Here is a 25354-nt window from a genome sequence, read left to right on the forward strand (position 1 = left end):
GATCTTAGGGGATATCCAGTTGTGTTTTGGTTTTGGGTTTTTTTGTTTTTATTTTTTTAACCTGCCGAGAACTCATTGCAGCAGAGATCATAAGTTCTGTTTGCTTGGCACTACTTTTAAATGCTGAAATTAGGAAAACAGTTAAATAGCAGGAGACTTTATATGCAGTTTTGAATTTCTGGCTTCCCGTGAAAACTTTGACTCTGGTAACATTGAGCCTGTAGGCCTACATGGCCCCTCAGCTGGCACAGAGCAGCCGCCATGCCATGGCACGCTGCAGACATCAGCTTGCTTTTCTGTCTCAGGGCCTCCCTTACCCAACTGTGTCTCCTGCCTGGCCCTGGTAAGCATTTGATATTATTGCCCAAGCTTATACAGCTGAATCGTGCCATGTTAGATATTTGGTGAATTTAACAGTGAGCATAATGGTCCTTGATACCAGTCGGAAAGGTAGTCTGGAAAGCATATATGGTAATGAAGGGCTCTAGAGGAGTTATGAGTAGGTTTCTCTGAGTCTTTGTCATGGGTTTGCTTTGTTTTAAGCCCAGTGTTCATCACCCTGAGTGATCAATTAGATGCCTTCGCAGGTGCTTGAAAAATCAGGGGAGAGAATGGCAGACGGATAATCACATTCAATTTTGGAGAATGATGGGAGGGTGTGGTTCATAGGTTACTTGAATATAATATTGATAATAATGGACAATAAAAATTTACTTCTCTCCTGTAGAACAGATAAAAATGATATTTCCATTTATAGAGATGATTTCATGTATTTTTAATAACATATCCAATTCCACCAACAGCAATTTCTGTTTCCTCTGCGAAGTTGGGAATGCACTGGAATGTCCAGTTCCTTCTGCTTTGTCCACCCATCTCATTCCCCGACCTGGACACTGAATTTAATATTCATTTGAAACTTAAATTTAAGAGCAGTGTGTGCCTTTGAGATGTGTTCTTAGAGATTGCCAGTGCTCCTCCTGGCCTACTGCAGGCCCCGGGACGATCTCTGGCGCTGGAAGGCTAGCATTTCACTTACTTCCCTTCAGGCTTGTCAGCCTCATACCGGGTGGCCATTCTGAAAAATCTCGTGGGCCTGTTTTCCATGTGCTAATTTCTCGTGCAGTTTTCCAGTTATAAGGTTCGCTGTACAGCAGTCATGTCCTTCTGTTTTGTTTAGTAAAGTACAGGTGTAGAATTCTGGTCTCTGAACTGCTACATCATGTGGTACTTAGAGCCTTCATTATTAATCTATATAAAAATCTCTCTGAAGTAGACCTAGCTTAATAGGGGGAAATGTCTACTTGCAATGAAAGCTCAGCCGTTTACAGGACTCTTTCAGTTTTATTATACTAGCAGAATGCAGCTTCTCTTCCTTCCGTCAGTATAAAAGGAAATTATATGTATTGTTTACAACACGAGCATTTTATTTGTTTCGTTCCATATGGCTGGGAATCAGATCCCTGAACCTTGTAAGCATATAGCAAGGTTTTAGTTCTCATGTCTGAGTCCACATGATACTAAGGGTTAGAAATGGTTGAAATTATATGTAGTAAGATTTCACTTTGTAGACATATTGCTCATGTTAAAAATAGTATACTATTGAAACTTAGAATTTGGGATTATAAATAAGAAAATTTAATATCTGTGAACATTTCAAAGTCAGATAATCAGTCATAATTACAGATATACAATGCCTTAATTTGAGTTTACTCGGGAGGGTGGATGGGCTTTTTGGTGGTTAGTCGGGTAAACATTTTAATGATTGTATTCCTAATAGGGCAAAAAAGACGTGGCTCAAATTTTCAACAATATTCTCAGAAGACAAATTGGTACAAGAACTCCTACTGTTGAATACATCTGCACTCAACAGAATATTTTGTTCATGTTATTGAAAGGGTATGTACAATGTAACAAAATTTATATTCTCAGTTGAAAAATAAAAAGGAAAGATGGTCTTGGGCAAAGACAGGATGGTAAATGTGGGAAAGTATTTTCTCTGTAGTTCAGTCAGCTCGTTTTTCCATACATCTTAAACACATTTCCCTCCTTAAAATTCAGCCAGTGAGCTAAACTGAATTTGAAAATACCCATGGGAGTTTAAAGGTGGGTGAATCATGAGCCCTTAAATTCTCAAATCCTGCACTACTGAAGGAAAAAAGTCATCTGTGGTCTTACTTCTAGTCTCTAGAAATTTTAAAAGTTTAAATGAACTCTTACTTAAAAGATGTGTTTAGAGACGTCTTCTTTGGACAGACATGCACACCATGAGGCAGTAGAAGCTGCCGAGGAAGCGGAGCTGGATCCGTCAACAAAGAACATGGTTATGAAGTCTGCCCTTTGCTTTTCACCTGTGTGTGTCCGCTCACTAACCCATTTAGTTGGTAATTCACTGCGCATCTTCCTGGGATTAACGACTGGACTAATAAGGCATTTATGGTAGTTTGTTAGTATCAAAAAACAAACAAAAACCAAAAAAGCCTAAAAACTTCAAAACAAAAGAAAAATCTTCGTCTCCCTCAGTAGTGAGCCTCCCTGATCGGCAAGATCACCTCCTGTCATTTCACACAAGAGGTGTTTGCCAGCCCTGGGTCTGGGGTGCATCTGTTTGTCCCAGCATTGGTGCTGTTCTGTTAAATTGGCGGACAGGCGTTTTACTGGCATGCCTGTTGGCGTGAATCAGCTTGCTCTCCTACCCCTCGCTTTATAGCCTCCCTCCCTCTGATTCATATCTCTGTGGTTTAACACTTCCCCCAAGTTCAAACTTGTTTAGACAAAGCATGAGTCAGTGCATGTGTTTGATGCCAGCATTCTGTTTCCTTCTTTCTATTTCTAAATATCTATGTTGCTGCTTCAGATGTTGCCATACAGAACTTTTGGCATCTAATTTTTTGTTGTTACCAACCCAGAGTTGCGTGTGTAAACATGAGTGAGTAGTCTGAAATTTTGGTGTTCTTAGAGCACTTTCCAGATGCCTTTGTGTATTTTTAAACGGAGTATTTCCTTTTCCATAGAAAGCAGTGGTTATTACAATCCATAAATTAGTTTGCCTGCTTTTTTGCTTGAAAGTAGCCAGAGGTATGATATAAACATTGTTAGACATCATGTCTAAATTTGAAAGTCAGAAATTTAAGGTAGAGTTCAAGGAAAAATTGAAAGCTCGCACGTGAGCGGGCCAGAGCAGAAAACTCAGGGAGGAGAAGAACAGAAGCCTGGAGAATGCAGCTGGTATTAGTCTCCACCAGTGCCCATCTCCCCATCCTTTTTAGCCCTTAGAGTAGAAAATGTGCAGAAAGCTGGAAGGAAGAAAATAACCAGCCTTTTCCTACCCCTCCCCCAGCTCTAACCGTCACTAACCTTCTGTCACTCATACTTCATAGCCCTTGCCACCTCCTTTCCCTCGTTACACACAGCGCTGTTTCAGTATGCATCCCTGGGATCTTTTACATAATACATCCAAGGATTTGTTTTTACCATAGTCATGATATCATTTACAAACCCAACATTATCTTATACTCAGTCTTCAGATGCCCTGGACTTTGACCTTTCACACACAAAATGCCATTTTTCAGTTACTTTGTTTAAATCCAGTTCCAAGCAGGGTCCACAAACTGAATTTGGTCAATATGATTCTTATGCCTTCTTTTTTTTTTTTTTTTTAATACCATTTACTTGTTGAAGCAACTGGCATTTGTTCTATAGAAAGTTACGTATTATGAATTTTGCATCCCTGTGATTTCATTTAGTGTGTTCCTTTGTCCTCTGTTCTTTTAAATTGGTGAGTAAGTCATTATGAACTCAAGTCTGGGGGTTTTTTAAAATACATTTGATGTGTTTCAGTCCATTGCAGTCATTATGTCCAGATTTTTATATCCACATTGTGTCATCATTGGGCCATTGGGAAACTCCTTCAAGTTGGTGCCCATGTCCTTTTGGCAAGACCCCATTAGTCTTTGATAGCTTCCTTGCTTTCTGGCACAAGATGTCCCTCACTCATTTCGTACGGGTTCCTGCCCCAGACCTGGAAACAGTCATTTCTGCAAGGAGCCTTGTGAGCTACCTTTTAAGATTTCTGTACCTTAGTTCATGAGTTTAGACAACTCTCCTACAACGTGACCACCTGCATAGGCTGGAAGTACTTTGGTGTTAGACACCAGGGGGACTTACGCTGCTGGTGTCAGTGTGCATTGGAACATAATCTCATTGCTAGTGTTCAACTGCATCTGGAGGCAGTAGTTCTTTCTCTGGTGACTTGAATGTTAATGTGTTTTCCACTCTAGTGCTAGCAGGTTGTACAGCATAACTGTTTGCCCTGTACTCAATGGTTTACGGCTTAATCATTTAAGACAAGCTTGACAAACCACCATCAAAACCTGCCCAACTTGTTGTACCAAACTGTGTCTTACTCTTGTCTTTCTAGTCTCCTACTTATTAAATAGAGTGAAGGTGAATTGTACGATCAGCCATTTTGTGAGCAGACATTGTCATCACCGAAGCACCAGTCAGCATTCTAGTTGCTGGGCCACACGTGATACAGAGGAGTCATTTGGATTTTCTTGAGGCTCTGTGATGCACCCGTGTACAACAGAGGGATACCACTGCTAGAGAACAATTACTACTGTAGGATTTCAGGGGATAAAATGTGGGTTTAGTCAATGAGGCAAGCGTTAGTAGAAGAGGTGAGACTAATGATTGGTGTTCCAGAGGGTTTGGAATTTGCATAGTTAGAAAAAAGGAGAGTGGGTCCAGGGACAGGAATGAACATAACAATGGGCACCAATAAGGAGATAGAGTGAGTGCTTAATGGCAGAGTGAGAGATGACGTACCGTAGGAAAAGATCTCATGAGGGGAAGCCTGGACATTAAGCCCAGAAGTTTGTGTTTATTTGATTGGCAACTAGAAATAATTTTAACTCCAAAGCTGGAAATTCTATTGATACCCTTTTCTGTTGGGTCAGTTGGTTAAGACATAGCTTAAACAAAGATGCTGGTTAGGGAGCGCTTGCCCTTTTCTAGGTGTGAGTTAGTGCAACAGTGGGGATGGCTGAAAGGAAATGAAACTAAAATATTTCAGAGAAGTCTTAAAAAGAATGGGTGGTGACACCAAAGATGGGACGGTTGGGATGTGCTGAAGGGGGGGGGGAGATATAAACTGTTCTGTCCAATGCAGTACCTACTAACCACAGTCCAGCATTTTGTTTTAAATCAATTTAAATTAAATAACATTTAGAATTCAATCCCTCAGTCATGCTAGCCAAATTTCAAGTGCTCAGTAGCCACGTGTGGCTAGTAGTAACTACCACAGTGGACAGCACAGGTATAGAACACTTAAGTTATCAGATGAGAAAGTTCTGGAAGACCTGTTTTAGACCCGGGTATCTGAAACAAAATCGTGGCGCCAAATTACAGAAATGAGGAAGCAGGGGAGGGTGCCTATTTTGCAGAAGGAGATGAGATCTGAATTTAGATATGTAGTGCTTATGGTAGACCTTTAACTGAAGTTGTCCAGAGGCAACAGAAAATGCCTAACTAGAGTTCAGGAGCAGACCTGAGTAGGGGAATTGTGAAGTCATGGTGGGAGCCATGAATTGTACGGGCGATCACTAGCAGGCCGGCAGCCACGGAGGAACGCCCTCGGCCAGGCAAGAAATAGGAACAGTCCGAGGGGTAGAAAAGAGAACTGAGAGAGCTTTTTCTTTCCTTTTTCAAAGACAAAGATGCAAAGGTCGGCACTGTTGGGACACTAAGGAGTGGAATTTATGTTGTGAGAGAAGTTTCTTTTAGCCAGGAAGAGGCCTTTTGCAAGTAGAATGTTGGGAAATGCGACGAATGCAGGAGGGCCGACGAGCCGGTACGTGGGAAAGACACGAGGCCGGTGCATGCGGCCCGGAAGGCGGTGGAGGGGCCGAGGCCAGTCTCCGAGGCGAGGCACCCGTCAGAAGGGAGCGGGCAGCAGGGCTGAGAGGAAAATGGGGCTCCTTTCTGACTGAGATGGGACACAGCATGTGTGCGTGACTAATGCCAGGGCTTCCCCAGCACCCACTGCGAGTCCTCCAGGCTCTCCTGACAAGCACTCTCAGGATCAGGCTTTCAACTTTGTAGGGTACACATTGCCAAGAGTCTTGAAGGTTCTGTTTTGAGTATTGAATTGAACAATGACGTTAAATGCTGTGTATTTGATAGACCTGTTTAGATACTGTAAGTTTAGGAAACCATTTTGTTTCATAATGGCTTTTGATTCAGCTTTTGGTTTTTCTGAAGTCTTGAGAGCACCACACGTAAATCTAACCCCTATTTGGAGGTGTGACCCTGAATACTCTCCTCAAATCTTTTAGCTTAAATAACGAATGTTATTTATTTATTTATTGTTATTTTTCTTTGGTTTGAAGCAGTTGTCACGAGCTAATGTGTGTGCGCCCTCTAGAGTAAATTCACCTGAGCCCATACCCTCCTCTGAGACAGATGCCTTTTGTAACCAGCTCTGGTCATTAGGACACATCTGAAACTTCCTATTCTAAAAATTTGAACCGTTTGGTGTTAGAGGAGTTTTAAAACAGCAATCATGGTTTGTTTGTCTTTTCTTTTTGTAGGTATGAGTCTCCAGAAATAGCTCTAAATTGTGGAATAATGTTGAGAGAATGCATCAGACATGAGCCACTTGCAAAAATCATTTTGTGGTCAGAACAATTTTACGATTTCTTCAGATATGTCGAAATGTCAACATTTGACATAGCTTCAGATGCATTTGCCACATTCAAGGTAACATAAAACTATAGAATTCTAAATACATTTGTAAGTCTGATTAACTGGTTCGCTGTTTCTTCCTGAATCTCTGAGCTCCAAGTCTATACACGGCTGCCCTCTAGCGGGAAGAGAGAAGATATGTTTTACGTGTGTCGGTGTGACTTAGTGGATGCAGTAGAGTCGTGGTTTAAAAGTGTGGAATAGTTAGATTATAATCTCTATGTAAAAGTCTGGTCAGTATGGTCAAAAGTACACTTTTCTATTAAATTACCCATCAGGTGTGGTATATTGATATACAGTACAACTAAGAAACAGGGTTTTCTCCTGTGTTGGAACATACTATAGCAGTTTCTTTGGTTAAACACCAGACAAAGTAGTTGTCTTCTGTAAAGGGCCATGCTGATTTGGAATAGGCATGTCTTTAAATACTAGAACCACAATCAGGACAGAGATTTCCACGTTGTGGGCAGGCCCAAGGGAGCAATGGACTTAATTCTCCTACCTCATTTTCATGCCAAAGCTTATTTATCAGATGCTTGGTGGAAGGGGAGCAGAATCACCTGCACTATCCAAATTATTATGTAGCCTCCCTTCCCTGTATACCGTATCTCCCTGTTGTGTATTTGTGTAAATTAAATACACATGTGATATGGTACCACTGTACCACATGCGCACTTTTGTTTTGAATTGCAAGGTTCTGTGCTGTTTATGGTATATAAAGCAGTAATATTTTTTAGTGTTCTTCACAATGAAAGTAAGCTTTTAGATGTTACATTCCCTTATATAAAATGTCTGACCTCATAAGTGAATATATATATTGCTACTTTAATGTAATTGGAATTTAATATACTAACCTGCAGGCTACTTTGCTCAGAAACTATGAACACTGTTTTAGTGAGAAGTAGCCACTTTTCTCATGAGGGTTCGGTTTTATGAAGTTAAAGAGCCCTTGAGATAATGAGTACACGCCTTGGTCTCTGGGTAAACTAATGTCCCTCACAGTGAAGGAACACCCTTAAAACAGGATGAAAACCTGAGGACCTGGCCATTAGGGTTTCACATAGAACGAGAATAAGGTAATAGTGTGAGAGGTGCCCAAGGATTTATTTCCCTAAAACCATTAAAGAGATTATCAGAAGCCTTAGGTAAGCTCTCATATTTTTGTGTCAACGTACCAAGCAAAATGAATCGAATTTGGGGTTATAACAGAGCAACAAACGTGATGTCTTTTGTGTCACTGCAGTTTTGGGGTAGGACTCATACTTAGGATCTGTTGGTGGAAGGGGGTGCCCCGTTCAGAAGCAGCAGGCTTGTGATGGAGGGAGGTGCGGTAGCTCCACGCGTTGGGGAGAGAGCCTGTGTGGAAAGCAGGCCATGAGCTGAGAGCAGCCACGGCAGGAGAGGCAGGTGGGGGAAGAGGAGGGGAGCGGCGGCAGACGGGGAGCCCGACCCAGGAGGGCGCTCGCTGCCATGCTTCTGGCACAGGCGGCACAGCTGGCCAGTAGGCGAGAGAGATGTGTGAACACTGTGCCAGAAATGTGATTCGCAGTATCTGACAGTCTGGATTGACCCTGCTGATAATTCCATTATCAGCCCTCAGTTAGGGCTGCTGCTTTGAGTTACATTCTCACTAAGGAGAAAGCAGCAGTGATGGAATCACTGGGTAAAGCAACCCTGTCAGGTCACGTTAGCCGGAGAGGGAGAGACTGGGCAGCGCCTGGCAGGTAGGTCTACCTGAGGAAGGGAAACTTTCCAGCACCGTGCAGAATGTGAAGGGTGGACTCTGGAAGAGACCGCGCTGAGAAGCTGCCCTGGCTTGTGTGTCTCAGCCGCTCCCGATCACACGGAAAGGGAGGCGCTCTTTAAAGAGGCCCCTGAACAGAGAGCTCTCCAAGAAACAAAACCAAGTAGGGCCCAAAACCAAGACAGCGTGGGGGAGAGAGAGAGACACAGACCTATCAGGCAGACCTTTCCTCCCCACCTGTCCCAGGAGGAACCCGGGTCAGAGTGGTGACAGTCTCATAGCTTCACGCCAGACGTGCTGACTGGGACGGAGACCTCTCCTCTCGTGGTTTGCTGGTGTCCTCTTTGAGAGACTATTTGTGTCATAGAAAAAGGAGGATAGATCCGTGGCTTGCGCTGTCCTTGAAGAATGTGAGAGAAGAGTTTTCTCTCCACAAAATGCACTCTGCACATAAAAACTTTCAAACAAATGCAGCTCATCCATAAACCTGAATTTAAAGTCTGTGGAATGGGTGCTGAGTCTTAAAAGGAAATTAAAACTACCTGCTCCAGGGGCACCTGACTGGCTCAGTCGGAAGAGTGTGTGACTCTTGATTTTGGGGTCGTGAGTTCAGGGCCCACGTTGGGTGTAGAGATTACTTAAATAAATAAATATTTTTTAAAAATCTACCTGCTCTAAATGTGTGCAAGATTTGTAGCTTGAATGAACGTGTACTAAGATAGTAAATTAGTAGCCCAGTGTTGTTCGTGTTTTCATTTTTGAGGACTTAAGGAGATGGGGAGGGGCATCAGAAGGCCAACAAATATATTTCCAATTTTTCCAGAGTAAAAGAAGGTAGATTCCCCAGAGAGGCTGGTGGAGCTTGGAGCTCGATGTTATACCTGTGTAAGGTTCTAGAAAGTATTTCTAAAGAGATGATTTCTGAGCATTTTGGAAAGGAAACCGTGTACCCACAGCCAGCATGGATTCACGAAGAGTAAGTTCAGTCATATTAATCTCATAGATGCCAGTAGATGAGGGGACTAAGAGTGTGTGGCTGCCTGGGTTCATTTCCCACCTCTGCTGTGGATTTCATCTTAAGCTCTTCATCTGTTAGGATGGAGGTAATAACACTAGTGTGTCAGGGTGACATACATAGCTGTTCCTTTATGACCGTGAGGATATACTCGATGTTGAATAATCATACAGATCTGTTTTCACGGAATCAGTGAAAAGATAGGAGCTCGAGTCTCAGTGTAGTGATCTACAGCTAATTGAATGCCATATCCATAAGGTGCTAGAGAATGGATTGCCATCACCCTGGAGAGAAATTTCTAGTGGATATCCACTGGGCTTTTTCTCAGCCCAGCTGAACATTGTTAATGACTTAGATAGATAAAGGGTGACAAGGCCTACTTATCAAATGTGTGGGTGATAGCTGTGAAGGGAAAGATAGCAGACAATGGTGATCCTAATATAAGGCTTCGTAGAGATCCGGAGAGGCCAGAATGGAACAGGACGATGACTGAAGTCTTCCACTTGAGGACCCAACTCTGTAATTAAGGGATGTGGGAATAAGGCATAACAATATAGTTAATACTAAATATAACAATTACTAAGTGTAATAGTTACTAAAATGTAGGCAGTTTCACATCCGACTCAACCATCTCCTTTACAGAAAAGGAAACTGGAGTCTAGAAATGTTGGGTGAAGTGAGGCTATAAATGGGGAAGCCAGAATTTGAACCCAGGCAGTCTGCCTCCAGAGCCCACTCTGAGGAAGCAAAATTCTGAATACATCCTGTAACATTAAACAGTGTGATGCTGCTGCCCCAGAGCCACATGTGACCACACAGTGTGTGACCTAAGGAGCTGATGATGGTCTCACCCACTATAAGCCATTAAGGTAACAACACATAAATGTGTTCCGTTCCAGGCGCTACACTTTAAGAGGCACATAGACAAATAGATGACTTTCAGAAGACAGTAGATGGTGAGGGGGACTCAGAACCTGTCATGCGAGGAGTGGTTAAAGGAACTTGGACGTATTTAGCCTGGAGAAGAGAAGACTCGGTAGGGACTTGCCGTGAGAGCACTACATGTATGTGAAGTGGGTCCTGTAGAAAGTGGGTTGAACGTATTTCTGTTGGCTCTGACAGTTTCTGGAAATCACCTGGGGATAGGTTTGACTCTAGCACAGGGAGAACTTTCTAACCCTCAAGAGCTCCAAACACACATTTGGAAGAATTGAGTCTTGTCCTGGGACACGGTCAAGCATTAAGGAGGAAAATGAGCCACACAACTTGCCAAGGCTCTGTGAAATCGAGCCCTGGGGTCTGTGGCATTTCTTCAGGGACCCCAGGGCCATCTTTGCCACATGGTGTTTGAGGCCCCACCTTACTGACTTTTAGGAATCTTTTTAAATTCAGCATACCCTAAAAGTTGGCTGCTCAATCTGCTGGGCTTGGGAGATGACCCCTGCCTTTCTCCCAGTCCTGCCAGGGCCTTGGATATACTAGAATTTAGATAGGGAGGAAATCAGAGATCCCTCTCCTTCTCCCCACTGCTAGCTGACCCAGCACCTTGTGCTCTGGGACCAGTGGCACCCTGGAAATTTTGCTGGTTGCTGACCACTGACTGCATGACCTTTTCCCTTTGTCTTCTCTGTTGATTTCTGTCCCCCACCGTGGCTTGAACTCTCCGGAGCTCTTGGCTCTAGCCCCTAGGCTGAGGTTCCTTCTCATCGCTCAGTAGGAAGAGGCTCTGCCCAAGTCCCCACCTCCTCTTTTCCCTGCTTTAGAGTATGCCTTTTTCAGTGCGCGCTCAGCAGTTGCTCCTTTCCTGCCAACGTGTCACTCCTCTCCAGGCCCTGGTGTGGCCCGTCTTGACAAGGAGCTTTCGTCCTGCGGTGCACTGGGGTCCAGCTCCTACTCCAGCAGTCTCAGAGCGCCCCTTCAGTCTCTCCAACCCCAAGACCATTGACAGTGGTTTCCTCAGTTTCCTTGTCTCTTAAAACCAAATGGTAATAGAATCTTTCCTAGACGGGGAGATGTTAGAGGTCCCCCTTCTCCTGTGTGGCCCAGCTGTGAGGCTCTTGCTCCTATTTGAGATCTGTCCTTCAGAGTGCTTTCCTCACTCAAAACTTCAGTAAAAATCTGTTGCACCACATATTTAGGACTTGCTTTCTAGAGCAGCATTTTCTACCTACCCGTCCCTAATAGCAACCCCAGTTGAGAGCCATTGTCTTTAGGACCCCCGCCATCGGCATTCTCTCTGTCAGATTATGGCAGAGCAGTGAACACTGGGTTCCTTTCACTGTACTTCCTTACATTGGTCTCCAGAATGACTTAGCCACAAAAAAAAAAAAAAAGTAGAAATGACACTTAGTTTTGCATGGATCCTGACACGAATCCCTTAATTCGCTTATTCATTTGTCCATTCAGCTCACTCCACAAGCCTGAGTGCCAGCCCTGTGCCAGGCACGGCTCTGTAGGCGCTGAGGCTCAGCAGTGAGCCAGACAAACCCCCACCCTTGAGGCTCCTGTGGGGGGAGGGAGGGGGGACACCGCCATAAACAGATGACGGTAGCATCCTTCATATATTCCTTTCAAGGTCTGTGTACCTCTCTCCCTAATAGCTGACCCCCGTGGCCAGTATGCTAAGATAATATAAATTCTCCTTTCCCTCCCCCGCCATCTCCTGCCCCATATGGGGAAGCTTCGTAGCATTTCTTTTCCAGCTTCTTAAGGGTGCTCAAAGTTCAGGTTTTCTCATTTTGTCAATTTAATCCCCGGGGGAGGGGGGTGGTATTTGGGAAAAAATTAGGTAGGTCTTTCCTGGGCATACAGTGCATACCCTATCCAGCAGTTTGAACACCTGTAAATCTTTGGGGTGGTTAGAAGCCTTCTTAAAACCATACTTTGAAGATTGCTTGATGTGATGTTTTCCCAAACCTGTTCCCTGATTTTGTTGGTTCATTCATTTATTTATTAAATATTAAGCTCTTACTATGTGCTGGGCACTGCGTGGGTGCTGGGGATTCAAAGATTAGTAAAAACAGACATGGCCATTATATTTATAGAACTTACAGTCTAGCATGAGAGAGACGGTAATCAGATAATCCCACAGACATAAAGATGACTTTGTCCATGCTTCAGTGCTAGTGATCAGTCTGGAAGGCTTCTCTATAGCAGTGATGTGGGAGCAAGGTTTGAAGGTGGTAGTTAGCTAGGCCGAGGAGAAAGCCTGTGTGAGGAAGGCCTCTCAGGGAAGGGCAGTTACACAGGAGGCAACAGAATAGCTCCCTGCAGGATCTCTCGAGACCTGCGAGATCCCCACGCGGAAACTGGAGCTGTAGCACTTTCCATGTGCGTTTGACCGTGGAACGTTTCCTAGAGCATTTCTCAGGACCAGCATTACACTTGGACGTACTTCAGGAAACACTAGGTCATCATGCCCTGGGCCACTCAAACATAAACAGCTAAGAAAACAAGGAGAGTTGTTCAGAGAATGGGGATTATTGGCACGACACTCTCCAGTGGGCGGCTCTAAAGGAATTGTATTCACTAAGTCACCAAGTAGCAGCTGACCGTTTCGTTGTCACGGGTTCCCATTCTCTTTCCTACCTGGTGAGACAAAGGCTAGTTTGTTGCTAACTTCCAGGTCCTTAAAGGCAGGGATCACATCTTTTGTCTTTGTAGCCCCAGCACCTAGAACTTTACCTGGCACATAGTAGATATTTTCTGAATGAATGACCCTTGAGTTGTATCCTGGGAGAGCCATATGGTGAAGCATAAGCTCTCGTGTGTAATCATGCGGAACTGGACTCTAGGACATTCTGTGTTGGAGTCTACATTTTTGCAGCATTAGTCTGCTTACTTAGGAGCTAATGTTTATAACGTGGGTTTTTTAAAAAACATTCTGTTCCTGAAAAAAAGATTGCATTAGATATGAAACTGAATGTAACAGAATTTAGGAGGAAGAAAATGGAACCTCCAGCACTTTTTCTAATGAAAGAAATTCCCTCTTTCTCCACCAGGAGCAGTATTCTATTTGACATTTTACTACAGTGGTTTACTTTTATTTCACTTTATTGCTTTATTCCCTTTCTTTGATTTTATATTTCTTTGAATTTATATGTTGGTTTTTAAATTTTTCCGTCTAAGATCTGTAGATCTGTGACTAATCACAATCATTACAATCACAGTTTCAAATTATTAATGATTTGATTCGCTCTTACCTAGAATCAGCATTTTCAATATAATTCATGTTCAGATGTTTTTAAGTATAGTGATTTTTAACAGTCTTTATCAGGTAAAATGGCGTGGCATGTTTTAGGATTCTCTTTTCTAAAAGAACTTGAATGCAGAACAACTGTAAAATAGTGTATTTTCTTTCTTTAGGATTTACTTACGAGACATAAATTGCTCAGTGCAGAATTTTTGGAACAACATTATGATAAAGTAAGTATATGAAATACTACCTTAAAATTTTAAGTTTGGGGACACCTGGGTGGCCCAGTTAGTTAAGCATCCGACTCTTCATTTCAGCTCAGGTCACGATCTCAGGGTCATGGGATCGAGCCCCGAGTCAGGCTCTGTCCGTGCTCTGTGTGGAGCCTGCTTAAGATTCTCTCTCTCCCTCTCTCCCTCTCTCCCTCTCTCCCTGTCTCCCTCTCCCTCTCTCCCTCTCTCCCTCTCCCTCTCTCCCTCTGCCCTGTTCATGCATGTGCCTTCTTTCTCTCTCTCAAATATATACATAAATAATAAAATCATAAGTTTTGTACCAGAAATGAAATATTTAAGTTAGATTTTTATACCAGATACTTATTTTGTATACGTAATGGTTTTAAATGGTGCTCTAAACATTTCTTTACTGATATGAGGTATAGAGTGTTAACGTGGTCAGCAGCAGAATTTTATCTTTTTGACTGACACACTACCCTTTGCATTTTTTCTTGCTTTAGGGGAGGAAATAAAAGTGTTTTGTTGCTGAATGACAATATACAGTTAAGATAAAAAGAAAATTATCATCAGACTTAACTCTTCCTCCCTTTCCATCAGTCGCTGACATTCCTGCTGCTTCCAGGAGAGGGAAGGTGGGGCAGTGACCTTGAGGGTGAGAAGAGCACTAGACTGGGATGGAGGGGGGCTCTGCTCCTGCCCTGTGCCTGCCTCCTGGTGGCCATGACCAAGGCTGTTACCCCGGGGGACTCAGACATCGGTCCTCCTTATAAAGTGAGGACAGTGGACTAGCCCAGCAATAAGGTCCCTTCCAGGTTGAGCCCGTGTCACACTTCCTGGTACTAAACTCCCAGAAGTGCGTAAACAATTCTGAGTGCCCTGGATCGGCACAGCAGCCCTCAGGCCACAGTGTCAGGGGCTCTGCTCCCCACCGTGCCCCTGAGCACTTCCTTATGCCAGACTAGTTTAACTACCCTGCTGTCCACACCCTATGGGTGTGCTTAGAGAAGTTAGGATAATAACAGCCCACTTAAGGGGTACCTGGGTGGCTCAGTCATTAAGCGTCTGCCTTCGGCTCAGGGCGTGATCCTGGCGTTATGGGATCGAGCCCCACATCAGGCTCCTCCGCTGGGAGCCTGCTTCTTCCTCTCCCACTCCCCCTGCTTGTGTTCCCTCTCTTTCTGGCTGTCTCTCTCTGTCAAATAAATAAATAAAATCTTAAAAAAAAAATAGCAGCCCACTTAAAATTCCTGTCTAACCCATGAGATTTGGCGTAGGTTTTCATTCTTCACTGGTCATTTGAATTTTTGAAATCCTAGGCACACACTGTTAATACTTGTCATTCACTTTGCTGTTCAACTAAATTGTAAGATTCTCAGAGGCAAAATCTGTGCTTTCGAACTCTTTTGTGCTCCTCTCTCCCTCCCACTCGGTAACCTCTATCATGCAGTGTTGCTCACATAGGAAGGCCCGCATAGAAAGCCTCATGACACTGCTGGGCATCGCTTGTTTTAAATTTTCCGTGTGGATGTGGTACGTTTCTTTGTGTGTGCGTTGGTTTAAAATGGGAGCACGGTCATCTCAGGGGTGCCTTTCCATAGCAGTTAGAAGCATGGGCTTCCACACCAGGCTGCCCGGAGTCTGGCTTCAAGTCCTGGCCCCACCTTGGGCCGCTGCCTCCATTCACCCTCTGCCTTCAGAATCCTCAGCCCTAAAAGAAGCCTCATAATAGCACTGTCAACGGTTGTCATGGGTTGTTGTGAGGATTACTGAGAAGGTGTGTGTCGCTCGCATGACAGCAGCGCCTAGAACACCGTATGCAGCTAGTAAACATCGGCACGTTGTTTGTGCTACTGCCTGGTCTCCGAGATTCTCTAACTGAACATACCAGTATCTTAGTTTAAAGCCCACTGAAGATACAAACTAACAGTGACATCAGTTTAGTTTTGTAGTAAAATATTTTCCTACATGTTATTAATGGGTGTCATTGGTTAGCAGAATTTCAGGAAAATCTATGTGAGGCAGCTAACAGAAGTGTGTAGGCCGTGTGGTCAGATCTGAGCGAGCGAGAAGGCGAGCAAGGAGCTTAGGGATGCGATGACACAAAACTATGTCATCTGAAGTCCTGTCCACTTGGGCCCTGAGCTTTCTAATAATAACCAGACGCATAGAGGGAAACAGAATCTGTTAAAAAATCACAACATCTGTAAAACAAAACACATTTCTCCCGTTGGCGTTCTCAGGGGAATTCAGTCAGAGTGGCAGGTAGTGGACGCAGCCCTTGAGGTGACTGAAATGCCGAACTGAAGTGTAGTTAGTTCCCCGAGAGCAGATCTTCGAGGAGCCCCGGCGGTGCCTGTCCTCACGCGATATTCCTAACCCAGGGAGGAGATCCGACATCCGCGGGGGAGCACATGGACTGCACGCGCGCTCTTCAGCCAGTCCTCCGTCAGGATAATCTCTTGCACCTAAGCTCAGCCTAAGAAGTAGGCAGCAGAAAATCTTAACCTGCGTCTTCTGTCAAGAACTTGGGGGGGGTACCTGTTCGTGTTACCGATTAAAGGCGGGTCCAGTTGTTCGGATCGTTGGTTTGATGATCCTTTGAGGAGAAGGTTGGGTTAACATCCTTCTCTGAAGAAGAAGTAGTCTGCCATCCCACCTCTGGCTAGAGATACGCGTATGTTCGGGGTTAGCTCTAAAGCAAGAGTCAGAAAACCTTCTCTGTAACAGGCCAGGTAGTAAATACTCGAGGCTTCCTGGCCATGCAGTCTCTCTCGACTCTCCTGTCTTGTGCTGAGAAAGCAGCCATAAACAATACATAAACAGACTTACTTACAGTACATAAATGAGCGTGGCTGTGTTCCCGCAAAGCTTTATTTCTAAAAGCGGGTGGCAGGCTCGACTGGGCCCACGGGCTGCACTTGGCTAACGCCTGCTCTGCATCACAGATGAATGGCTGGTAAGCACCGTGGTGAAGCACAGGCACAAACAGTTTCAGCAGGTGTGGCCTCGGCCCCTGTGCGTCCCTCGTTTCCATTTCCTACCTCCTGCTTTTGATGGGCTTCTTCCCATGCCAGTGACGCGGCGCTCGGTAGTGAGCACCGGTGTGTAAATCCGGTGGACACGTGTCACTTCCTAAGTGTGTCACATTGTGCATTCTCCAGTCTTCACCCATGCTGTGTTCTTCCCTCTTTATCTCTGAAGAATTTTGCTCCTCCCCTTTTCTAAAGGAAATTGCTGCCGTTATTCAAGATTGAGCCCAGGTCCCAACTTCTCTAGGACACCTACCTATTTGACAGTGCTGAATTTCTCCCCACCTATTTTAATTTTAATGATTTTCTCCCTTGCTTGATGCATTGAAAGAACAGGTAACTTTTCTGTTTGTGGTTGTTCCTTAGGCTCACTGAATTGTAAAAAATAAGAATTTTCTAACACCAAGAATGAGAGCTGACTCCACTTTGAGAAACAGTGTTTCTCACTGTGTTTTGTGCATATGGAGTTTGGATGACAGAAGAGGACCAGATTTAAGCCAAATGGGCCTGGCTAGCCTGGGTGAGGGTCGGTCCCAGGAGCCCTCCTCCTGGAGGTCATCCTCGGGCACTCCTAAGGATCTCTGAGCACCACTGAGGAAGGCTGTGTGAGACAGAAGGGCAGCAGGTGGTCTTTGTGGTGGTAGAAGTTCGTGCTCAAGGGCGCCTGGGTGGGTAGTCGGTAAGCATCTGACTTTGGCTCAGGTCATGGTCTCAGTGTCCTGGGATCGAGCCCCATGACTGGCTTCCTGCTCAGCAGGGAGTCTGCTTATCACTCTCCCTCTCCCACTGCCCCCCTCCCTGCTCATGCTCTCTCACTCTCTCTCCAGTAAGTAAAATCTTAAAAAAAAAAAAAAAAAAGTTTGTGTTCAAGCTTTTTAATGTTCTCTACCAATATTTAAAATATAATATCTGAAACATGTTTTCTTATCTTTTAGTTCTTCAGTGAATATGAGAAGTTACTTCATTCAGAAAATTATGTGACAAAAAGACAGTCACTCAAGGTATGACTGATTATTTTATATGGTTTACTTCTCTTCACCCTGTGTTTGAAACTTGTATTTGGGGAAAAGGAGATATGCTGGTGTGGGTCTTAGACCTTTGAGAGGAAAATACATTTGTCCATGGTCCAGATTGTTGTGGAAAAGAAGGAGTTCAGCAGTGGTCCACACAGGGCACTGCCCACCTGCCTGGAGGTAGGGATACCAAAATGGAATATACAGAATTGTGAAAAAGTCTGTATGCTATTAGCAATGCTCTTAGCATTGCTATATTTTACATTTGGAAGCCTATTTTTGAAACTTAGAATTATCTCAACCAGAAGAAGGCCCAGTAGCTGTTGTGCCCCCCAGCACAGCGCAGGCTTTTTGGCGCGGGGGGGTGTGAAGGGGATGTGCGCAGTGAAACCTCGAACCACAGGCAGTTCTGGCTGCTTTGTCTCAACCTGGGATATGAATGGTTCCATTTGAAATTTACATTTAAGATTTAAAACTCTGGAACAGGGTTTGGCAGACTGTAACTCATGCAGTGGGGGACCAGTCATAGCCACAGTTTGGAAATGTGTCGCTGCCGAAAGGTCCGATCAGCCCGGGGCACTTCCCACTCATTGCTGCTGTTCAGGCCTCGCCTCCCAGCCTGGCCCGTAGTCCAGCATCCGGGATCCTGAACCTCCTCCCTTCTCCAGGGGTGCTGGCTGGCGATGGCCACTGATCAGACCAGTCTTTTCATCTTTGCGTGGGGGGTGGGGGGGAGCGGGTGGTACCTCTGGCGGCTGTTTAAGGGCATTTTCTTCCCTGCACATCAGTGTGATGTCATATGTATTTGTAAGATTCATGATGTAGTGTAGGCTCCCCTGTGGATCTCAACACTGTAAAGTGGCCCCACACCAGCAGCCCCTTTCTGCCCGAGGGCCAAGGACACCCTGTCCTGCCAGCATCACACAGACGTGAGCAGCTGGATGGAGCCAGCGTCTTCCAAGGCCAAAGATGCCAGGCAGGATTACCTAGGGTAGTAGCTTCCAGGGTCAAGACCTCTTCATAGGAGAGAGAGCAGGGTAGTTTATTGGCAAACCAGTAGACTTTGACCAAATTCTGAATTTTGGGGCTGCTTAGATAAGAAGGGCTTTCAAGACCTTTCTGCCACTTACAAATTGCCAACATGAGAAGGAAGGTTAAGACTGCCATTTGCAAGCCCTTAGTCATGGACACGTCTTGGGCCAGTCTTCGGCTCCTGCAGTTTCATAACACCTCATGAACGCATGGAGCAGTCTTGAGGACCGGTAGTACTTTAAAAATGGGTTTTAATTTGTACTCCTTTTTTTTGCAGCTACATTGGCATTTATTATTCTTATAGTCATTTTATCAGCAAATGTATATTCCCTGTGCAAGACCTCAGACTTTTATGTCTAAAGAAATTTAACGAATTACCAGTTACCCTCCTGCAGATAACTAGACTGATAACCTCCAGATAACCAAATGAGCCATGTTCAGTATTTCTTTGGTTTCTGTGAGAGAAAATGAACACCAGTAAAGCTATAAACCTTCACATACTTAATAGTAACTTTGAGTCTTCATAAGAGTAAAGACTTGCTGCTGCTTATCTTGAAAGTTGTATATTTTGTGATGCAGATTGATGTGAAGCCGAGCTTGAGCTTCTGAATTCTTCCTATAATTTCTTTATCAATCCTAAGTAGAATAGATTTATTCTCCTGCACATCAGGTTATTTTTGATTTCATATGATGACATGTTGCTTATCTAGAGATCAGTTGTCTGGCAAGTTCCAAGTATCTAGAACATAGCCAGGAATCCAGAAAGGAATTAACGAAAGCAGTTAATCCAGAATAACTGTATTCATGCATTTTGCTTCCCTCAGACCTCACCCCATGTCTCTGTTCAGACTCAAGTCTGACGTGCTTTGCACATACATATCCATGCTTTTACTCCTCACTGCACTCTCGTGAGATGTTGGAACTGGGGCACAGGGCAAATTAAATAATGTGTTCAAGGTTGCATAGCTCACAGGGAGCGGGGGGGCAGCATTTGAACCCAGGCAGGCTGGTGCCAGGGCCGGGCTCTCTACCACACTGCTTCTGCCTCTATCCACAAGGACTGCAGCTCGACCCCTAGCCCACAGCAGGCATGCTAGGCCCGCACTAGGAATCGGCCCACTGTCAGACAACACGAAGGGGTGACTGCTGGTTTCGGAAAAAGATGAGAGCAGGCAGTGACCATTTGAAAACCAAGGACTGATGTGGTATGACGGACTCCTTAGAACTCAGTGAGCCCTGGAGACAGGCTTTTTCTAGCTTAATTGATATCATTAGTGTTGATGAGGAGTCATTAAGAAAAAATTGGAGTGTCTTCAGGATACTTTGCAGAAGAAAGAACAGAGAAATATTCATTCTTGTAAACCTTCCTGAATCAGGATGAAAGCATAACTCGAAGGCTAAAGGGTAAGTGTATGCAAGCTTTGGACCTGGAACCTTCTGTCCTGGGAAGTCCAGATAAATAATTTTTCAATTAAGCTAAGATTTGTAGTTAAACAAGAATAATCAGTAACTTACCTTCTGACCATTTTCTTTGATAGTTTTTTTTTTTTTTTTTTTTTTTTAATGAGATCTGGTAAATGCATATTTAAAGAGTAGGCTCTGACAGTTTCAGATTCGGGGCCCATGTGCCTTGGAATATGTCAAGAGCGAGAGCAGTGTTGGACTGCCCATAGGCTTCCCCCAAAAGAAAGGCCTAAGTGTTTAAGTGGCAAGTAGTGGACACTCAGTAATGTTTCAATTAGAATTTCAGTTCAGCTCATCAGTCTTTTGAGTACCTGCTAATATTCTTTGCTTAACAATGATGATTTTAAAGTGAATTATTTTTTTAAACTTTGGTTTTACTTGAAATCTTGATGAGTTAATTGTTTAAATGTCTTCTCAGCTTCTCGGTGAACTACTCTTAGACAGACACAACTTCACAATTATGACAAAGTACATCAGTAAACCAGAGAACCTCAAGTTAATGATGAATCTCCTACGGGACAAGAGTCGTAACATCCAGTTTGAGGCCTTCCACGTCTTTAAGGTAGAGTATTAGAGCCATAGACAGTATTTCCCTCCAGAGTTGTTACCTCATTTCGTTTACCGGTGGTTGAAATATTATGCACCTCATTTGGTGATCTAAGCGACCCAACAGTCAGTATTCATCTTTGTGTAGTATAACATTTAAATAAAAATGGACCCAGAAACAGGGTATATCATCTGGACTGGAGACAAGAAAAGTGTGTATTATAGAGGAGCGCCATTTATCTTTGGCACAGAATATTATTAATCACAAAGTAAATCCATTTCTTGATGCTTTTCTTGGAGGGTTTAGTACTTAAAATCCATTCTGGCTTTCTGTGCCCAGAAATAATTTCTGCCCATATTATTCTAAAATCAGTCTATATTTAATACCGGCTACTGAATTCCAGAGCATGAGTGAATGTGTCAGTCCTCTTGACTGAAACATATAATTCTCCCCCCTCTCTTGCGCGCGCGCACGCGCAGACACACGCACACACGGACACACACACACACACACACACACACACAGAGCTGTTGTCAAATGAGATCTTCCAAAGCAGATGCCCCTGCAGTGTGACTTGACCATGTGCCGCCCGGCTCTGCTGACTGCAGCGCGGCCGCCGGGGTCTCGTTCTTCCCTGTGACTGACGCCGGTTTCTCTCCCTGCAGGTGTTTGTAGCCAATCCCAACAAGACGCAGCCCATCCTAGACATCCTCCTCAAGAACCAGACCAAACTCATAGAGTTCCTCAGCAAGTTTCAGAATGACAGGACCGAGGACGAACAATTTAACGATGAGAAGACCTATTTAGTTAAACAGATCAGGGATTTGAAGAGACCAGCTCAGCAAGAAGCCTAATTTCCAATCAACATCTAAAATAGTAAATCCAAATTCAGCATTTGCTGTTAGCTATTCAGCATCAGGCGCTCTTATCGGTTCATGAGGAACTTTACTGCTAACCTGCTGTTAAGTGAACGGTTTTTCATTTTACCTTTTTTGTTTTTTTTAGTCCAAGTTGGAGAACGTAGCTGCTGCTTTCTTGCACACTAGAGCACACGTGGACTTTCTCTTGATCTTTGTGTCGTTTCAGAGTTCGAGGACTCTGTTTGCTGTAGGAGTTCTGAACGTGGCTAGTTCCCGAAGGCAGATGTGTAGATGGTGGTGTGGTTTAGGGGAGAAGGGGATTGCAGTTATCAGATTAAACCTGCGTGTTTGCATTGATCTCTGTGCAAGATCTGAGCGTGGATTCGTGGTAAGGGCGTACGCCTTCACTAAAGGAAGATGGAGCAGAGCTGTATTTGAAATCAGAGGGCAACTGTATCCAAGATGTGAGCTTTTTGGGTGGATAAAGTTGACGTGCGAATAAATTGATAGCGACTTCTCAAAGGTGTGAAGCTTCATAAGGTCATAAGGAAAATGTAAATATGCTTTTCACAGCTTTCTAGAATTTTTTGACATTTGATTTTCTTGAGACTTGTAAACCTGGATATGTTGAAGGGTATTTGTTAATTTTACTTTTTGGAAGGTATTTTAAACCAGTAGAGCTAACGGTGACACCTTGCGTTTGATTTCAACAATGCTTACAGGTTTCTTTTGTATATAATTCTTAGAATGCTCATTTCTTTTAAATGATTTAATTTGTACAGCAGAGGAATGTTACTGTATTAGTATGTAACTATTACCTAATATTGAGTTTTTGCAAAAAAAAAAAAATGAATGCTCATATGTAATTGAAATACTTCCGATCACATGAAAATGCTGATTTAACATTTAAGTATCACAGCATTAAAAGAAAAAATGGAAACCAATCCTTTGTATTCAGTTACCTACTGGGGAGCCGTCAGTCGGCTTCGCTTTCCTGCGCGATGTTGGCCTTATTCATTTAAATGAGTCATGAGTTTGCCAGATACGGATGATCCCGATTATGCTAAATTACTGCTGATTCTCCTTGTGGGGGAAACCTCTTAGAGCACCTTTTCCTTCTTAGAGTAAGTAATCCAGTACCATAGTTGTGAAACTGAATAATTAAAACTTTGGCTTCTCTTAGGAAAAGAAGAGTCCCTAGTCTAGGTGTCCTATGGGGAAATTTATTTTTTTTAATGTCCTGTTCCTTAATGCTGCAGATGATCAGTATTTATGAAGTCACTGATTTTGCACCACTTTTTGTTACTGTGACCACGGCAGAACAACGTCTCCTAGAACATATCTGTGTAAAGTTACTAGAATGGTATCTGTTCATCTTAGTGATACAGAGATCACAACTAACAACAAATCAGTTTGCCAGTTCAAATTCAGCATGGCCGTAGCTGATTAAGAAATTTATATAATTACTCTTTGCTAGCCTCTCTCACTAATTGAATTATTTATCAGCCAGCAAAATGAGACTCCCAATGGATGTTTTAAGCATGAGGTTTTCAGACCTCCTAGGAATACCAGTGGGAAAAACAGCTCCAGGAAACATAGATGTGTTTTTATTCCATCTCATTAAAAAGGCAGCCTACGTTATAATTGGTTTTTCTGAGGCTGTCTTTTCCAAAATCCGTGTAAAATAATTCATGTTTTTTCTATCGGAAGTAAGGAAAGCAATCCAAGCTCCTCAAAATGAAAATACCCACGATGTTTAGGAAGGGAACGGCAGACTTGACCGTGTGAAGCGTTCTGGTTCTTGTGGTCTCGTGCTTGGTATCTGGGTTTAGCGTGAAAACATTAGTTAACACCAAGTGGAAGAAAGGTTTCCTTGCCAAGCTGGTTCTTCGAACTTCGAACAACCAAGCGCTTCCACTTGGGCGGTGGCCTCGCAGCACTAGCGCCTCGTGTGGAGGCAGTGGGGGTGCAGCCTGTCAAAACCCTTATGCCACGGATGCACTGGGATCTGGGCAGTTAAGACTTGTTTTGTTTTTGTTTTTTAACAAAAATGTGAAAACATTCAAAGTTGAAAAGTTGCATTTGAAGTTATGATCATTTAATATATCCATATTACCAAAACTATTATACTGGAAGTGGTTTCTTTTTGTGTTATAAAGGCTTAATTTTACTTAAGTCAGTTACAGTTACTCAATGTGATTTTTAACCCTTAAAAAAAAAGGTGGAGATGTATACAATTGTTAACAATGCCATGAAAGCATTTCTTTTCTCCTGAGGAAACGTAAATTTCTTATCAGACTATCTGGCTGGCCCTGTAATTTAAATTAAAATAAAATTTTGGAGAAACAGCATTGTCTGTTTTTATGGTGTCTTACAGATTGTTGCATCTGTGTCTCCGTGAACGGCGCTCTCAGGAGACGCACCAGCACAAATCTTGTCGCAGACTAACCGGAAACAGCACACACACTTCTCCGAGTCTTTTTTCCTATTCAAGGTTTTATTTTTGGAGTGAAATGCGACTTTCCCTTACGTGCTGGGGCTCCCAGCTCCCTGGCCCTGCCTCTCACAGTTCAGTATTGTCACCTGTTGTTTGATGGCTTTTTTAGACCCCAGCATTTGGGAGCGGATCCTTCAGCCATGGCTCTGTGACCCTTTATTGTGAACGTTCGAGGGTAAAACTCGACCACTGGGCAGGAGGGTTATAAAGGACAGGGTGAGATTACAGTGAAGGCAAGGGAGCCGCAGAAGCGCCAGAGCGACCGTCTGCCCCCGGGCCACCTGGGCTGTGGGGCGCACGGTCCCTGTGCTTGCTTCTCATTTTAACCTTGGTCGGTGAATGGGACCGCCGTTCTCTGTGGGGATGGCATGGGACGTGTTCTTGCCCAGGCACTTCACGTGAACAACATCCTATTTATTTCTTCCAGGTAGTTCAGTCTGTCATCTCCAAAGGTGACAGGGTCCCATAAGGTCAGAACTCGTGACTTTGTCCTCTGATGAGACGGAAGAAGTGGCCACGCTGAGGGTTTGGCCTCATGGGTTAGCACACATTCCACTTCCTACCAGTCACCACCCAGGTGTCCCCTCCCCATGGCAAGAAAGACTGAGTGTCGGGCTGCTCAGAGTTAATGTGTAGCTCTTACCTGCCTCCTCTATTTATATATTTTATTTGTAAGGACTATAGACAATCGTGACTATAAAAGCTTTTGGGGGACTCAGTGCTCAATACCTTGTTCGTTCAGGAGACTAGAGCCACTCTGAGATAATGAATGAGTAATCCCCTCCTGAGAATTTGCCAGAAATGCCCCCAGATACACTTCACTTCAGCTACTGCTTGGTTTACAAGGAGTATTCTCCCCCCAGCTGTTTGTGTCCTTACGGCAACTTTCAGAGCCTGATACCCTCTCTCTCTGACCATCCTGTTTCTAGAAGGTGTGAAGGACAAGGTAAGACGCCCCACACTACAATCTCAGAGCTCGCAGAA

General features: G+C 43.9%; 1 protein-coding gene across 2 annotated transcripts in view; it reads left to right on the forward strand.

Moving 5' to 3' along the window:
* The window catches only part of CAB39 (calcium binding protein 39), an 86049-nt gene extending 61828 nt beyond the window's left edge, over positions 1-24221 (forward strand). For both annotated transcript variants that reach the window (XM_026491726.4, XM_057305519.1), the window contains exons 4-9: positions 1778-1896; positions 6588-6756; positions 13866-13925; positions 17893-17958; positions 20885-21028; positions 21679-24221. In XM_026491726.4, the coding sequence (XP_026347511.1) occupies positions 1778-1896; positions 6588-6756; positions 13866-13925; positions 17893-17958; positions 20885-21028; positions 21679-21867 (747 nt within the window). In that variant the 3' untranslated portion in view covers positions 21868-24221. The remainder of the gene's footprint in view (positions 1-1777; positions 1897-6587; positions 6757-13865; positions 13926-17892; positions 17959-20884; positions 21029-21678) is intronic.
* Positions 24222-25354: the final 1133 nt, after the last annotated feature.

Source organism: Ursus arctos, unplaced genomic scaffold (genome assembly GCF_023065955.2).
Source record: "Ursus arctos isolate Adak ecotype North America unplaced genomic scaffold, UrsArc2.0 scaffold_1, whole genome shotgun sequence".
Taxonomy (NCBI): Eukaryota; Metazoa; Chordata; class Mammalia; order Carnivora; family Ursidae; genus Ursus; species Ursus arctos.